The following is an 18,137-nucleotide window of genomic DNA, read 5'->3' on the forward strand; positions in this document are numbered from 1 at the left end:
TGAGAGACAGTGTGGCAGGTAGTGAAGCAGAGCGGTGGCCTGGGCTGGCACGGATGGTCTGCTGTGTGCTGTTCCTGTTTTCCAGGGTGGGACTTGCTCACTCTGGTATGATGGGCTTCAGCCAGTTGTAGAGAGATCAGATAAAACCTTTTCAGGTAGATGGAGGCCAAGTTGTAGTCTGGGCACTTCTCCCTTTGCTGTTGGGGGTCTATGTCAAGGGGAGGAATGAGCCCCAACTGTCCCCAGTACCTAGACACTTCACTGCCTGGCCATTCCTCGGTCCCCTACCACCTAATATAAGCACATTCTTTATCCACCTTGGTGTTCTCAAGGTTGCAAACCCATCGAAAGTAGCTCTTCTTCTTTAAAAAAAAAATTTTTTTTTTAATTTATTTGAGAGAGAGAGAGAAACATCGATTTGCTGCTCCCCTTATTTATGCATTCATTAGTTGATTCTTGTATGTGCCCTAATCGGAGATGGAATCTGTGTATGGGGACGACACTCTAACCAACAGAGCTACTGGGCCAGGGAAGTAGCTCCTCCTCTTGAAGTTTGGGCTCCCCTAGTTCAGACGGATGGCATAAGCTGCCCCATTCCAGTGATCCATTCTCCTCATCACTTCCCCTCTTCCTTCACCGGCTGCCAGGCTGGCCACAGTTCCCTGCTCTTGCCTTCTGATCTGACTGAGCTCTATGTTTCAAAGTTGATACTCTCAGCTTAAGTTTTCATAGTCTCCAAAGACATTTTTATTTGGAAAATACATAAAACACATAGAAAGACAATAAAGAGGTGTAAGATTTTTATTTTCAAAAATATACTTTTAATAAAGTATAATTTCTTAGCTCTATCCCTCTAGCTCCTCCACTCAAGCAACCACTGGTAATAATTTGATATACATCCTTGATTTTTTCCATGGCTGTACAGATAGATACACCTAATATATATAAATATAAAATATTTTTGGGTTCACATGCACAGAAAAAGGCTTATGTACCTATTTTTGTGTAGACACGTTACATTAGTTTCTATACTAATTTCTAAATGTTAAATTAGTTTATTGCCATAACAAAGTACCTCAGGCTGGGTGGTTAAAACAACAGAAATTCATTATCTCTCAGTTCTGAAGGCTGGAAGTGCAAAAGCAAGGAGTGAGTAGAGCTATGCTCCCTCTTGAAGGTAAGAATCTTTCTTTGCCTTTTTTAGCATCTGGTGGTTGCCAGCAACCCTTGGCATTCCTCAGTGTGGTAGCATAGCTCCAGTCTCTGCCTCTTCCCTCTGTGCGTGATCTGTGTGTCCTCGCTTCTTATAAGGACACCATTTAGATTGAATTTAGGGCCCACCCTACTTCGGTATGGCCTCATCTTAATTAATTACATCTGCAAAGACCCTACTTCCAAATGTGGTTACATTCTTAGGTTCTAGAAGGACATGAGTTTTGGGGGGACACTGTTCAACCCAGTTTACACATCTTTTGGATTTTATATTATTTTATTCTGTGAATATTCCACAATTAAACAGTTTTTAGTTGTTTTTGCTACTATAAAAAATGCACTTGGGACGTTCATATAGACTTATCTTTATACACATGCACTATTGTTGCTGTAAGAGAGATTCTTGGAGCAGAATGGCTGAATCACAGGGCATGCACAGTTTAAACTTTAATAAATACTAACTACCAAACTGTCTTCAGAAACTAGCATGTGTTGATCATCAACACTGAATATTGTCATTGTTTTGCCAGTTAGAAAACTGAAGAATGGTATCTCATTTTAAGTGCATTTCTTTGATTATTAGTGGTGTTGGATGTCTTTTCATATGTTTTATAGTTCATTTATATTTATTTTATTTTTCTGTAGATTACGTGTTTGTATTATTTGCCCATTTAAAATTTTTTTTATCAAATAGGAGTTCATTATGTATTCGCAATATTAATTCTTCACCTTTTATATGCAAATACTGATTAGATCTGTTCATTTTTTTCTATATGGCATCTTGGCATCTTGGTTTATATCTTGTATAAGAAGCCCCTTTGGCTCCCAAAATTGTAAAAATCATCTTATATTTTCCTCTATTTTATTCTTTTTTAAATTTTGTTTTCTCCATTTATATCTTTAACTTATCTAGAATTTATTTCAGTGTATAGTGAAAAGTAGGGATTAAACTTCATTTTCTTCCAAATAGATAGCCATTGGTCCCAATATAACTTACTGAATCCATTCTTTCTTCAGTGAATTAAGATTGACCTTATATGAATTAAATATTCTGGATCTCTTGCCACATTCTTTATTCTTTTTTAGTAAGCTTTTTGTCTGTTCCATTATAAGAATATACAGTCAGTTCTCATTATGTGCTGTAGTTATGTTCTGTAAAATCCCTGCAGACACTGAATTAGTGAATATTAACCTATTGCCCCCAGGGGAAATAGAGGCAGGTTCCTGAGAGCCTCTGGCCACATCATCATGAACTGATCAATACATGACCTTGTTTTATGTATGTTTCTGTTTAAAAGACACCTCATTTTATAGTGTTGATTCATTAACATTGAGCTCAGTCAACAGCTCTTGAAACTTGTGCCTGAACAAAGTTTATCTGACACATGTATTTTCTCTCTAAGGCACATCACAGCCTGTACTTGGGGTCACTAGACAGTACTTCAGCACTTGGCTTGGGAGACTTTTTTTTTTTAATTATTTCAAACTGTTTTTAAGAGCAGTTTTAGGTTCACAGCAAAATTGAGCAGAAGGTACAGAGAGTACCCCTATACCTCCTCTCCCCACAAATGCACAGCCTCCCTTGGGGGCCATTTTAAACAGCAGAATCACCGACAAAAATGCAGAAAATGTGGCACTAAGACACATTTGTTTATAGTGGGAGCCGTGAAACAGAAAGGCAGAGTGAGGTCTGGTCCCACCTCGGCTGGGATTGCTACTCTGCACATGTGTGGATGACCCTCAAGCACTGGAGTATCCCTTGGGTTACAGATACATTTTAGGGAGTAGGCAATAGGAATCTGAGTACTGAGTACTGACTAATACATTAATTAGAGTAGCTTTATAGAATGCTACCATATTTTACATCTGGTAAAGCCACTCCCTCATAATTTTTTCTTTTTCAAGAATTTATTCCCTACAACTCTTATGATTCAATAATAGAAAGACAAATAATCCAATAAAAAATGGGCAGAAGATTTGAATAGACATTTCTTAACTAATATTCGTGTGAGGAGATGCTCAGCATCAGTAGCCATCATGGAAATGCAAACCAAAACCACAGTGAGAAGGCACTGCATACCCACGAGGATGGCTGTAATAAAAAGATAGACAATAAGTGTTGGCAGGGGTGTGGAGGAATTGGAACCCTCATCCATTCCTGATGGGAATGTAACATAGCACAGCTGCGTTGGAACACAGTTTGGCAGTTCCTCAAAAAGTTAAACACAGAGTTAGCAAATGACCTAGTAATTCCACTCCTAGGTATGTACACAAGAGAACTGAAAACATATGCCCACCCAAAACCTTGCACGCAGATGTTCACAGGAGCATTATTCATAATAGCCCCAAAGTAGGAACAACTCAAATGTCCAGCAACTTACGAATGAGGAGACAAAAGGTAGTGTATCCATATGGTGGAATGCTGCTCAGCAGCACACAGGAGTGAACTGGTGCGCGCTATAACCCAGGTGAATCTCGGAAACATTATGCTAAGTTAAAGAGGCCAGACGCAAAGGACCATGTGTTGTATGATCCCATTTATATGAAATACCAGAATAGGCAAATCCATGCTTAGGGCTGGCAGGAGAGGAGTTGGAATGGGAGGGGACTGCTAATAGCAACAGGGTTTCTTTTTAGGGTGATGGAATGTTTTAAACTTAGATGATGGTGCTGGTTACACTATGAATATATATAAAACCACTGAATTGTACACTTTGAATGTTACGGTATGCGAGTTAATCTCAATAAAGTTGGTTTTTTAAAAATGTAATATCTACATAGAGAAAGCAAAATAGTGCACTTTCCTCCAGTCCTGCCCTCCTCATGCCCCAAATGTCATGATAAATCCTCAGGTCTCTGTCTTCTGTGTCACTGCTCCCTTAGGCGAGGAGCTCTCGGGCAGTGTCGAGGGCACAGACATTCTGGGTAGTGCTGCTTAGATCTACAGATCGTGTCATCCCTGCCCCTGGAATCACCTCTTTCTTCCCAAGCCCACTGCCTCAGTTTAGACTCATTGTATTTCACCTCTCATCACAATACAGCCCGCCCCCCAAATGACAAAACCAAAATACAACCAGGTCTTCCTATTCCCTGACTTTTCTAGGACACCCTGGTCACAACCCAGAATAACCTTCCTGAAGCATCAGGAAGCCCCTCCTCAAAGGCGTTTGATGGTTCCTTGTATTGCTCTCAGTACAGCCCTGAGTGGTTCAAGCCCCTGAATCCCTCATCACAGCCATCCTTGGAGCCACTATTCTCTTACCCCCTGTCCCCCAATGCCACCCACATCCTCTGTGCTTTTCCCCACTGCGCTCTGGTGCCTTGGAAACTCCTGTTGCCTCTCACTCTCAGTTTGCTCATCTAAAATGAGACTGATGATGCCTCTTCAAACTTACATGGTATAAAGTAAACCATACGGCACGTGAAAATAACTAGCATAGGGCCTGGCACTTAGCACACTAGTTCCCTTTCTCCCCCCTTCCTCCCTCACAAGTACTTTGGAGACTGCAATGCTATATAATTATAACATGTTGTCATGATGATGTATGCCTCATTGTATGTCCATTACCTAGAGATGTTGTATGTTGGCAAGAATTCATCATATTTGGTCTCTAATAAGGAACACTTAAAACTATTCCAGAAGAAAAAAAACTATAACTTTGCAGCCTCAGGGTGCCACTGAAACAGGTGCCACCAGAGGGTTTTCAGCTGCCCCGGAGGCTCACAGTGATCAGTGAGGGATAGAGGCCCCTCTGATAAGGGCGCAGGAGTCCTCTGGGTGATAATCTGTCCACAGGCAGAGGCAGGTGAGAAGGGTAGGTGGCAGCTGTCTCGAGGAAACACAGGTTCTATCTGCCAAAAGTGGAGGGTGCTCGGGAGACTGGCTGAGAACAAACACAGGCTTTCCCTGACAGGATTTCCTTCACCCTAATACTGCTGCTGTAAGAAAGCAAGGAAGAAGTACTTGCTGCCAGCTGCAGAAAATATTTTGTGGTTAAGAGTCAGTTTCCAAGTGTATTTACTGGTTTAAAGAATTGACTTCACATTTTAGCCACATTTGGTTGTCTGTTGTCTTTTGTTCTAGGCTCTCTCCTGATTTGGTTTCCATTGGGTTTTAATCAAGAACCATCTGGTGAAACATTTTGGATTCAAGTTTGAGTTTATCACAAACACATATCTCAGAGAACACACATAAAACTCAGAATGGAACAGAAAGCAAACCAGCAATAGTCCAGTAACGTTATAAACAGAATAGTGCCAGAGGAAGGAATAGAGGGGAACTGAGGAGGGCTGTGGAGAAACAACCAGCCCCCAGACAGGGAGCAACCAGTGAAAGGTGTAGGGAAGCCGATGGCACTCACCTCAGGGTCTGGGGGGCATTCGTCCTTTTCTGACCAACCTGCAGTCTGTGGGGGGAGAGACTGTGGCTAGTAGCCCCTACCCCCTTCTGAGCTGGGATAGAGCGCCGTCTAATGGGCAGGTACAGTTCACTTTACCCCCGAGTTGGGCCCCTGGAAAGACCTGTCTCCCCTCTATCCCTTCTCTTTGCACCCTTTCCTCACTCCTTCCCAGAGTCATCCTGGCCTCCGCTTGGGCTTGCGAGCCAAGGGTCTACGCACACAGATTGTTGGAGAAGACTCGCAGCGGGACTCAGCACTGATGGGGGACCGCTCTCTGCCTGCCCCTCCACAAGTGCTGTAGATGGTTCAGACATGTGGGCCATAGGTTAGAAAATGGTGGAGGAACTACATCTCCAACCCCATGTCACTGAATATCTTCTCCAACTGTCCAACTTCATTTGTGGATTCGATTGAGAAAATATGTGTACGTGCTAAAAAGTGTTTTCCGTAAAGTGTAGAAAAAACTACAGTTTTTTCCTGTTCCCCAGGCACTCTGCTCCTTTTCAGAGATCACCAGTGCTTGGCATCATTAGCTTTTCATTATTAGTATGTCTTTCCTTCCTGCTGCTTTGCTGGGGCTGTTGGATTTACTGCTGTCTTCTTCCTGGATCTGCTTCCATCTCCCTCGCTCAGATTTTGACCCCTGGTGGACAAATGACCGTGAGCAGAATGAGTCGGACCCCATCCCTGCCAACTGCACTGGGTGTGCCCAGAAATTACCCCTCAAGGTAATGCTCCTGGAAGATGCCCCAAAGGAATTTGAGAGACTCCATCCTCTGGTGATCAAGGTGAGCGAGCAGCCTGATTTCCCTGCTGACTACCCATTTAATGGCCAGAAACCATTGAGCCCTGTGACACTTCTGGTAAATAATTATTTGTTGTTCTGCTGTGCTTTTGTTTTTGGCCTTGTCAAGACGGAGCAGCCGCTGTTGGTTGAGGAGCTGCAGCACTTCCTGTGCCAGTACCCTGAGGCGGCAGAAGGCTTCGAGGAAGGGTATTTCGCCAAGTGGTGGCGCTGCTTTCCTCACCGGTGGTTCCCATTTCCGTATCCGTGGTGAGTGTGAAAAGGGGCACTTGGTCTGCGTGTGTGTGGGAAAGGGGCAGAGCAAGTGTCAGCACTGCCTGGCACCGTGCAAGCACATTGCAGTACACCGTGCGAGTCAGACAATACCCAGGAGCTCGCTGCAGACAAACGGGAGATGAGAGGGAAAGGGGCGAGTGGAAGAGCTGTGTCAGGAGGAGCGGTAACATGGGGGACACCAAGGCTGCCTAACAGATTCATAAGTTATTCCTAGCATTGTCTTTATGCAGCAGGGGTCCTGAGCGTTGCGGGCTGAAGAGAGAGTAGGAAGAATGGAAGGGAGACTTCATTCCCCGGCACGTACTAGGCCAGACAGTGTGATTGCTGCTTGGTGTCTGTTGCTCAGCGGTGATGCTCAGAATAGCTCTGGGAAGTAGGAATTATCAGTCATTTTTCATATCAGAAAAGTGGGAATCAGAGAGGTTAAGCACCTTGCTTAAGGTCACCCAGCCAGGATTGAAACTCAGGTCTGTCTCCCTGTTCTTTCCTGTGTCCTATAGAAGACATGGTCCATTTCTTGGGATGCTCTCTAGAAGGAAAGGAAAGCCAGTTTCCATCTAGAACCATCCTAAAAGGGAATGGAAATTGCTCTTTCAGGCTTTTTGTTGGATAGTTACTCGATGCTTCTGCCTTTCTTTATTTGCGTGATCACAGACTCAGTTTAAGGAGCTAGTCAGGCTTCCCACTGCTATTCCTCTGCCTCAGGAGAAGGTTCCTGATTTTTGCTGCCGCCTCCTCCCTTTGTCTCTTCTCCCTCTTGGCTTGTTCTTACTCCAGTCTCTTTTCCAAGATGGAATGAATGGATTGTTTCCTTCCTCTATATGTTGTTTTAGCTGGATTTTATAAACACCCACCCACATGGACAAATCGTGGCTGCAGTTTGTGTGCATGTACATGTTACAGTTAATTGATTTGGCATGACCGCTCTTCCAGGACCTAGTACTTAAGATATTGTCCTGATATTTTCCCCTCTTTAGCCCCCCGCCCACAGTTTTCCCACCCTTGCTCAGCTCTGTGTTGGTCGTGGAGGCTGGCTTGCACAGTTTAATTACTTTTTTCTCTTCCAAACTTTTGCAGGAGAAGACCTCTGAACAGATCACGCATTTTACGTGAGCTCTTTCCTGTTTTCACCTACCTCCCATTTCCAAAAGATGCCTCCTTGCAAAAGTGCTTCCTTCTTCAACCAGAACCTATTGTGGGGAGTAAGGTAGGAAATTTTGAGAGGACTTAGATCCAGAACTTTCCTCATTTGGGACCTGGGCCGATGTCATAATCAAGGCCTTCCCTGCACATTAGAGGGCAAATTGAAGGGACACCCACACAATCTGAGGTTCTCTCCTGCTGCTGCTAGCCAGGAGCCTTGCAGTGGCCTGCTCTTTAGGGAAGGCATGCTTATGGAAAGTCTAGTTGTCCTGCAGATCTGCCTCCTGCAAGCCATTCTCCTGCATTCAAGTACGTAGAATCCAAAATTTTGAAGGGAGCTGAGCATGCAGTTAGTCTGACTTCTCTACCTCAAAGTGGAAAGCAGGCAAACTCTGAATGAATAGTATGCAAATGACTAGTCCTCCTGACTCATTTTGTAGGTAAGGAAACAGCCCCAGCGAGATTAAATGATTTACCAAGGACACAGTAAGTTCATAGGAGGGCTCTTCCCCTACCCGCACTCTCAGGTTGGCTTTTCCCAGAAGTAAGTGAGGAACTTCAGGTAGAAAACTGGAGAAGCAAAAAGCTTGGGAGCATTAGGAGGTCTGGGGACTAAAGGGTTGACAGGCACATGCCTGAGGCAGGCAGCCCAGTTAGGTGGCCACGCTTCTCACCTGGGTCTAGGGCCAAGTGCCCAGCCCCTGCCCTGCCCTCTCGGGTAGCGGCCCTGCAGAGCTGCTCTGTGTTTGTGTCCGCCTGCTTGTCTCTGAATTGCTCTTTCGTTGAGTCTCATTCCTGAGGAAGGTTTTTGAGCCTAGATTGGTTTCAAAGAATTAAAATCATGAGTTTTTACTTTGGAAAAAAATGAAATTTCCCCAACCGTGACCCCTACCAACTCTGGGGTGCATCTTTAACCTCCTGATACTATTGGCTCCAAATTTGCTGAATCGTGTTAAAGGAATTTCAAAGCCTAGAAAAACAATCATTTTGTCTAGAAGTAAGACCTTCTGTCTGCCAGCAGTAGGGTGGAGGTGCCGGGCTTTTCTCAGATTTTGAAGACATTTATCCTGCTGTCACTGGCTAGACTTCGGGGCCCTAGTATGATTTCATCTTCATAATTAGGACATAAGTCTGGGCGAGGGCCCTAATCTTTATCTTAGTTTTCCCACTTGAATCTGAAGTTCATTTCACCAGCGTGCTTAACAGGGACACCAAGGAGCCCAGCCAAAGGAGTAAATACAGAGTTACTCAGCCGCCTATCAAAATCGTCTTGTTATGGTTCTCAAAGATGTTTTGGGATGGGGAGTCGCCCAAATAGGCAAAAATCCTGAGAGTCTGGTTTCTTAGAGCATCTGTTCCCCACCCTGGCCCAAGCTTGCCACAGCCTTGTTACTCCACCCTGTTGTCCATGTTTCTGGACCCTGAACCCTGGTTAGTCACATATCTGTGGGCCCAGGATCCAGGAGGCAGCCTTGGGGTACAGAAGTGGGGATTTGATTGTTAAGAGGCACTAGGGGAGAGAGGTGAGGGCTCCAAGGCCCACTGCACCCCTCCACATTGTTGCCCACAGGCTGGCCTGCTCTATCCTGTTGTCTGTTTCTTCCCACCCTGGGTGTGGAGGAACATGGTCCTGCCCCCTCTCAGGCTTATATGAAAAGAAATGCATCCACTTGGTTTTGGTCTTCAGGGATTTTTTTCAAGACTACTGATATCAGGGCTTCTGCTGATATTACTCAGTGCAGGCAGCTCAAGATACCGTCCCTAGTCTTCCTCTCATCACTGCAGCAACAGTTGAAATGGCTTTAGTGTGGCCATGGAATCAGAGTCATGGCCAGGTCTGCCGAAGCACCAGGGAGACCAGGGTTGGGGACAGGAAAAGATGGGGCTAAGACCCAAGACTCTGGAGGCCCCTACTGGCCCAGGGAGTCAGACTTCTGAACCTTGCTTTATGTGGGCATATAGAGGGCTTCCCAGACTGGCAGGGCTGGGATGGGATGGGAGGCCTAGGGGTTCTCTCTCCCCATCTAGTGAGCAAGATCAGTCTCTCCGTTTGTCCCTGCTCCCTGATTCCTACCCTCCTACCCCCTGCTTCCTAGCTCCTGCCCCCTACCCGAGCCTAGTCCCCCGGTTCACAGCTGTGCCTGGCACCCAGCAGGGTGCACTCCATGCTTGTGGGTGGCAGTAGTGCTCCCTCAGGAGTGCAGCCCTTCCCTCTGCAGGTGCAATCCTGCTTTAGTTTTCAAAATCAGAGGCCAATCTTACTGTCTTTAGCTTTTACGCAGTAGCATGATATACCTGCTCTCCTGGGTCTTACCCAAAAATGTAAACTTGAACTTGCTGCTTTTCGATTCTCATCAAAACCCTGGCAGTAAGAAAGAATATTCCATGGAACATTGTCCAGAGGATATGTAGACATCTGTTAGTTTAAAAGTCCAGATCAGACTAGACCCTCAGAAGGCTGCATTCTTAGATCAGTGTGTATTGGCCTTTGCTAGATTTTTGTTAAATTGCATTTAGATGTTTTGCCTTTGGCCTGCTTTGAAGCTGTGGCTAGAAATAGTTGTGAATTATGAAGCTTATGCCATTTCTACTATAGGGCTATTGTTGAGGATGTCACCCACTTAATTGCACAGTGTCTCTTTAGAAGCCATTGGAAGAGATTTTGTCCTGGTCTCAGTACTGGGAGATGCCATGCTTTGGAGAAACTGGTTTGTTTTTGTCTTTTGGACATAATTGTGAATTGTGTTATTGGTTGTTTTCCTTTTTGCTTAGGCTGCTGGGAAACTCAGAGCCATATGTGCATGGATGTTTGTGTGTTAATCTCCTACAACCCTGGGTTTTATTTTGTTTTATTTTCCTTCCTTTCTTCCCCTGTGTTTCCTCCAGATGCATAGGATGCACGACCTGTTTACCGTTGGCAGTGGAGAAGCCATGCTGCAGCTCATCCCCCCCTTCCAGTGCCGGAGACACTGCCATTCCGTGGCAATACCGCTAGAGCCAGGGGATATTGGTATGTGGGGCCCCAGGAGGGAGAGGTCAGCCCCAGGACCTTTTTAGTTTTTAACTCAAAAAATATTGTAAGAATTAAATATTGTCTTCACAAAGATCAATTAAATAGGGCCAAAAATAGCATTTGTTATTAACAGAGTCAATATTTATGCTTAGAAGGAACACTAATGAGAAAATGTAGCAGAAGGAAATGTCTTGTAGATACATTTAGAATATATATATCCAAGTTAGAAAGGATTATGGCAAATATTTAGAACAGTCCTTTATTTTACAGATGAGAAGATTGAGACCCAGAGAGGAGAGGTGACCACTCTTTGCTCCACTATCAGTTAAGCAAAGAAAGCCTCAAGTCTAAGTGTCTCATTTAACAGTCAAGTCAGGGGAGGTACAGTTCCAGATTCAAGGATACCCCTCCAGTGCCCCAGTGCCCACTTTGCTAATAACACAGTGCAAGCAGCACGTATGGGCAACAGCCACACAAGGAAGTATTACCTCCCGGCCACAGCCTCACAGTGGTGACTCACCCTTGGCTCCATGATTTCCCAACTGTGGCTTGTTCTGTGCATTAAATTCTAAAAATCGGTTCCAGGGAAACAGGTTTAAATCAACTTCTGTCAGTAGCAATCAGTTCAAACTGTAGAGTTTTCTTGGCAGAAGCAAATAAATCAGCAGGCATCCCCATTGCCCTCCTTGCTTTTCGTGCCTCACAAAACCTAGGGGAGGCCTGGAGTCCCTGGCAGAGCTCAGACTGGTTTTGCAGTTGATTTCTTTTAATTTACCTATTCAGAAAACCTCGATCCCTAGAAACCTCTCACCTCATTTTGGGGAAGGGTGCAGACTGCAAACTGTGCCAAAGTTTAATCCAGGTTATATAACTTTTATTTCAGTTTAAAATGAAAAAATAAAAATGCACAAATTAAGCATTGACTGATAATGGGGCACGGCTGGCCTGGGCCCTAGGAATTACTGCAGAAAAGAAGATTCTTGTGTAGAGAGTGTTCTGAACCTATTTTCGTATGGTGGCTTGACCCTCCCATGAGGCTGCACGAGCCTGCATGGCATTTGGAGTTGGGAGTGTGTAGTTGAACATGAAAAAGTTTCTGTCCTATGTTCTACAAATGCCTGACAGTTCAGACAACTACAGAAACACCTTGGTTATCCAAATTCCAGGTCTCTGGCTCCCAAAGCATCTAGAATGCCCATTACAGAATTAGGGAAGAAGAGAAAATGGGTGGCTGGTGGTGAGCAGAGAAGCTTCGAGCATCAGAGTCTGGTGGGGACAGTCCAGAAGAGCCTGAAATCCAGAGCCCACTGCCTGCTGAGCTGTGACTGGCTGGCCTGCCAACCAGGAGGAACAGAGCCCTGTGGCTGGCAGTGCCCACAAAAGGCCGGCCACATGACAGCAATGTGGAGAAGGGACAGGAGACAGAAGAGAACAGGAGGAAGAGGCAGGCCTGGGAGAGGGACAGGGAGAGCAGTGGGCACCTGAGCAGTAGCAGGAGCAGAAGCGATGGCTGCCTCAGTTACAAATGAGGACTGGAGAGCAGACCCGCAACGGAGAAACGGTTCAGTGGTTGGAGGACAGATGGCATCTTAATAGCACCTCAGGGACCCTTAGGAATGGCAATGTAACAAGAAGGTTCTGTTAAATAAGCCTTGTCCTGTGAAGACTGAGGGGAAAGGGACAAGGTTACAGACCACCAGAAACCTGTGATAGGGGACGTTTGCAAGAATGACCTGGGGGTCAGGCTCTGGTGAGCCCGCACACCCGCCAGCTTGTCCAGTCACTCCTCATAGTGACCTTTCTTTCTTTTTTTCTTTTTTTAAGTATATCTTTATTGATTTCAGAGAGAGGAAAGGAGAGGGAGAGAGAGAGATAGAAACATCAGTGATGAGAGAGTCATTGATCAGCTGCCCCCACCCCCCGACTGGGGCTCGAGCCCACAACCCGGGCATGTGCCCTGACTGGGAATGGAACCCCGATCGCCTGGATCCTAGGTCGACTCTCAACCACTGAGCCACGCCCAGCCGGGCTCATAGTGACCTTTCTTGACTCACCAGGCAGAGCTAAATTCCATTCAATGCTTTCCACTTAAAGATGAGTAGGGTGTATCATACTCTAAAAAATTTCCATCAAGAGAGTATTGAAGTGATAAAGGTTAAGTTTACCTTTCTAGCCCCTCAAGTGATACAGATCAGTGTTTCCTAGACAGTCCTTCAGATCACTCCTGGCCCCAGGTGGGAACAGGAACCCCTTAGAAAGGCCCTCGGCAGACAGGGCTTCTGCGTCAGGTGACTTTGGAAGATACCTGTTTTGTCAGTGCATAGTGCATATTAGTGTGCAGAAGGCTCCAAAAAGCCGTGGAGGAACCTAGTATTTCTGAAACTTACTTGGCCACGGAACCCATTTTCCTCGGACTGTCTTACAGGAAGGATGCTGTAGGAAATTCTGAGTTGGGTCAATCTGGCTACAACATGGCTCTATAATGAGGCCATGTTGTAGGTAACTTCAGGGAAATTGGATATGGGTCCCACTTTCCTCAGAGCCCATCCTGTCTTCCTGCTGAAAAAGATGAGGTGAGAACTGATGCCCAGCCCCTGCTCATCTGGAGCATCTGCCCCTGTAAACCTGCTGAATGTAATTCAGTTACCCAGATGAGGGGCAGTGATGAGCCCTTTGGTCAGTGGGGCTCCTGTTGGGTCAGGTTACAGAGAAGACTGGTAATAACTGGGAATATTTATGCCAGGAAGAGCTAAAAGACCCTCAGAGTAAGATTTGCCTAACTTTGCAGGTCGCCCTAAGGGCACCTCCAGCAGACCTGCCCTGCTCATGCCCGCAGGTGCGCCCTGTCCGTGATATTCACATACTTTCCTGTTGCTGTTTCCCTTCAAGGCTATGCAGCTGCTGCCCACTGGAAGGTCTACATTATAGCCAGAGGGATCCAGCCTCTGGTCATCTGCGATGCAACCACCCTCTCAGAGCAATAGGAAGCAGAACTGTATAGAGGAGCAGCTTGGAGAACTGAGGACCAGATTGAAAGAAGGAAATAATTTTTAAAACAACAATGAAACCACTTTCCAGGGATTGGTTACTTGGTTCCCTGTCCTGTGCATGCATATGTGAGCCAGGTGTGTGCCAGAGCTGAGGGCCAGAGCCCGCCCTCCAGCTGCTTGGCCAGGACTTCGCCAGCACCTGTCTGAGGGAGACTGGGCTCCTCCAGGTCTTTTGGCCCCGCAGCCTTGAGGTCATGCTTCTGGCAAAGACCAGGGTGGTGCCCCCTCACGTGTATGGCATGATCCCCTCTGCTGCCCCCTGGCCACAGGGAAGGCAGCCAGCCAGTCTGACTTCACAGCCATCCCTGAGCAGGTGGGCCTGCGTGTCCCATCTTCCTGGTCACACTACCCTGTACTTTTTAAGGAAATCCGTGGCCAATGAAAGAAGTTGTTGCTGTTTCCCAAACAGAATGGAATCTAAAGCCACTGAGAAAAGATCAGATAACCTCAAATTGCACTCAAGAAATGAGCTTTCCCAGCATCCATGGCTCTTGGAGTATCAGTGATGGAGGCTGGAGTTGATTGTAACAAATGGTTACTAGTGAAGTAATACTTTTCTCCTTTTTATCTTTTGGTTCTCCCCCCACCAGCCCCAGTTCCTTCCCTTCTCCCTTGGCTGGCTGGTTTCTTGGCCCTTAGGCTCCTGGTCCCCCTCCCTTGGCTGGGCCAGAGCACTTTACTGCCGAAGCAGCATCATTCCTATAACTGTTGCTTTACCAAGTGTCTTCAGAGGGGATGAGCTAGATGCTGGCCGGGGAGAGGGCGCCTCCCCAGGTTTGATCTTTAGGGTCTGACTCTGAAGGGAAGATGTTTTACAGATGTGTGAAGCTGATGTTGTAATGTGGTTGGGGAAGGGACTCCATACCCAAAGTGTTTGCCAGCTGGGTGTGCAACTATATGATCCTCTGTGTTAAAATGATCTGTCTCTTTGTACTGGAAACAAGGTGAGGCTTTTATTTTTTTGTTACAGTATAAAGCTGTATCCTTTTGATTGGATAATTCATTGTTTCCCTTGAGTGCTTTTAGTGTGTATTAATCAAATGGTGTAAATTAGGATGCTCTCTTCTTGTTTCCTTTTTTTCCTATATTGATACTACTGGGTATCTGGCCTCTGACCATGCCAACACCAAGATGGAGGAAAAACAAAGCACACGGTGTCCCCTGGCCCTGAATGACAGAAGGCGAATGAACACAGGAGGTGTCTGAGTCAGAGGTATGGGCCAGGCGGACAGTGGTGAGGAGCGCGCTGGTTCCTCAAGGGTGCTCTTCATCCTGGGCGCCATCCCGCCCCTGTCCCAGGCCCTTGCTCTCTGTATCTCAGAACCGCCTGTCTGTGGGCTTGTCCAGGACAAGCAGGGTTCACAGAGCTCAGGGTGGGGACACTCAGCCTCCTCCGCAGGCTGGAGTGAAACCAGGATGAACTGCACCTGAGGGAGTTTTTCTGTAAAAGGAACAGTGCCTTGTGTTGATTAGCGCAGGAAAAACAAACTTTCTGTTCATGTAAAAGTCACGCTTGCTGAGCAGTTATGTTTTAAGAGGTATTAAATGAGAGGGACACTTAGTGCAGGCCTTTCAAGCCTTTACAGGACCTTATCTCTGCGCAGAGGGGAGGGAAGGATTATCTGTAAACAAGTTCTCGAGAGGCCTCTCAGTTTTCCTGTTAGGCCCTTTGGGTTAAGAAGAGCAGCTTCCTTAAGAGCAGAGCAACTGTTTTAGTGTTGAGATTTCTGTTTCATTTTTATGGATTACCCTGTGTTCCTTCCCCATTTTATTCCTACTCTTCACACCTTAAATGTCCATAAAATACCCACTTCACCTCAAAACTTTGAAAGCTAAGAAATTCTTGCATATGTCAGTGTTCCGCGGCATCCCCAGGAAGTCCTCCCCCCACCCCCAACCTATCTACAGTCCAACAAAGGGTGTGGCTGCTGCTAAGTGGAGATTTGTGCACACACTGCTCATTCTATTAAATCTGTCCAGTTCAGAAATGAACGTAGATTTATGTTAGAGGAGACCTTCTCCAGAGAGGGTTTTCTGCTCTTAATTGCTGAATTCATAGAAGTAACTTGCCTTCTCAAGGTAGCTCTGGTAAGCAGGTCTGCCACTGCCGGTCCTACAGGAATGGCTCAGGGATGTCAGCCTGCCCCTTTCTGGTTGTCCAAGGCTTGTGTGAGGGCGCTGAGGGGTTTCCCCTGCTCACCTCCCTTTCAGCTCTTCCAAGGAAGCACCCACAGGCCCTCCATGACCTGGTGTGGGAAAGAGGGCCACCTAATGCAGAAGCAGGGTCTGGGGGGGGGGGCACCTAACCAACTCCAACCACCACCACCACAGTTAGAACAAACCACATGGCTCTAAGAAGAGGGACTTGCTCATGAATTTGTTGGCTGTTTACTAAGAGGTTACATGACCTCCACACAGGGGTCAGGTTCACTGTTTATAGGTCCCCAGAGCAGAGTCTCTGGGGAAAGAGGCTGCTCTGGCACCAGCGTGAAGCAGTTATGTCCAGGTGGCCTGAGGTCTCAGGAGTCAAGTATTAGACATTACACCTGTTCTTTTTACCCTTTCCCCACTCCCATTGTTTTTGGGGAAGGGAGAGAGCAATATAATAATGGTTTATAAAAACAGAATCTACCTATTTGGCAATATGTAAACAGTCTATGAGATAGGCAGACTTGGGCTCTTTTTGTAAAGAGAAAGGAGCAGCAACATTTGTGTAGTCTATGGTCTCTTTTCATCTTTACTCAGTCCTGTAAAGTAGGTGTTAGATCCTCATTTCACAAGTAAAGAAACCCCAGCTTAGAAGAGATTCAAGATGGTGGTAGCTTGAGTGGAAGCTGCACTGACACTCTCCTGGGACCAAACTGGAATTACAACTAAAATATAGAAAAAACACCCTGAATAATCAACTGTAATTGAAGATGAGCTGGAGAGCACCCTCATAACCAAGGAGGAAAAGTGAAGACCACATAGAGACTGATAAGACTCGCAGAGGCACGAGAGGGCTGGCTGGGCTCCCACAGGCAGCAGCTGAAGGTCTAGAGGGATACCTCTGCTGTGGGGGGCTCCCACTGAGAACTCTGGGGACTAAACCCCAAGCTGGGCTTCCCAGCCCAGAGAACCAGAACTGAGAAAGGTGCCCACATAACAACACTGTGAAAAGCAGCAGGGTCTCTGTCAGCCAGAGAGAGATGGCTGGAAATGCAGGCACCCTTTTAAAGAGCCAATGCACAAATTTCATTGCAGCCACTCACCTTGGGCTCTGGTAGAGGGAAGGCAGAGTGGACTAGAGCAGCATGAGGAGAATCTAGTGGGGCTTGCAGGGGGAATAGATCTAAGAGGGCACTCATCTGGATCCCGGTGCTGAGTCATTCCCCCATACAGCAGAGGACATCTTACTCAGGCAGACATTTGCCTTCCAAGCAGCTTTTGCCTGTGAAGGAAGCAATTGCCCTACCCTGCTGGAAAACCTCTGGCCCCACAGCCTGACGCTCCTTAAGCAACTCATAACAACAATCAGCCGCCCTACCCTGTGGAGTTTCTACAGCCTGAGGCTCATTAAAAGACTGAATAACAGCCTCTGGGTGCTTTGAGCCTTTGCTTGATTTGCTTCTGGACCCAGGGCTTGAAAAAGCAGATCTTGGTGCACATCTTCATCTTGTCCAAAAACACCCAGACCTAGCAGAGGAAACCAGAAGCTGTAGACAGTGGAAAACTTCAAACAGGGTTCTCAAGGCCAGTCACAAACAGTGTCTAACATTGGCTTGCACCAGAGACCATCCAAAAGACTGGGAGTCCTAGCAGATCTACCTAATACATAGGAACAAATCCAAACAGGCAGCCAAAATGGGGAGACAAAAAAACAAGCCCCAAATGAAAGAACAAGAGAATTCTCCAGAAGAAGAGATAAATGAAATGGAGATAAGCAATCTGTCAGACACAGAGTTGAGAATACTGATCATAAAGATGCTCAACAGCATGAAAAAAGATATAGAAACTATGAAGGAAATTAAGAATGACATAGTAGAAATAAAAAAAAAAAAACATTGGACGAAATGAACAGCAGATAAGAGGAAGCTGAGAATAGGATCAGAGAATTAGAAGACAGGGTAGGAAAAATCATTCAATTGGAGAACCAAAAAGAAAGCAATTATAAAGCAGGAGGACAGTTTAAGGGAGCTGTGGGACAACATGAAACATAACAATATTCACATCATAAGAATGCCAGAAGAGGTTGAAAG

At 46.0% G+C, this 18,137-nt stretch overlaps 1 protein-coding gene across 2 annotated transcripts in view; it reads left to right on the forward strand.

Moving 5' to 3' along the window:
* Positions 1-14,952, forward strand: part of C5H6orf89 (chromosome 5 C6orf89 homolog) — a 31,103-nt gene extending 16,151 nt beyond the window's left edge. For both annotated transcript variants that reach the window (XM_016223737.2, XM_016223736.2), the window contains 5 exons: positions 6,246-6,400; positions 6,527-6,666; positions 7,771-7,900; positions 10,723-10,846; positions 13,739-14,952. In XM_016223737.2, coding sequence (XP_016079223.1) covers positions 6,246-6,400; positions 6,527-6,666; positions 7,771-7,900; positions 10,723-10,846; positions 13,739-13,833 — 644 coding nt within the window. In that variant the 3' untranslated portion in view covers positions 13,834-14,952. The remainder of the gene's footprint in view (positions 1-6,245; positions 6,401-6,526; positions 6,667-7,770; positions 7,901-10,722; positions 10,847-13,738) is intronic.
* The last annotated feature ends 3,185 nt before the right edge of the window (positions 14,953-18,137 follow it).

The sequence above is a fragment of the Miniopterus natalensis genome, chromosome 5 (genome assembly GCF_054644295.1).
Source record: "Miniopterus natalensis isolate mMinNat1 chromosome 5, mMinNat1.hap1, whole genome shotgun sequence".
Taxonomy (NCBI): Eukaryota; Metazoa; Chordata; class Mammalia; order Chiroptera; family Miniopteridae; genus Miniopterus; species Miniopterus natalensis.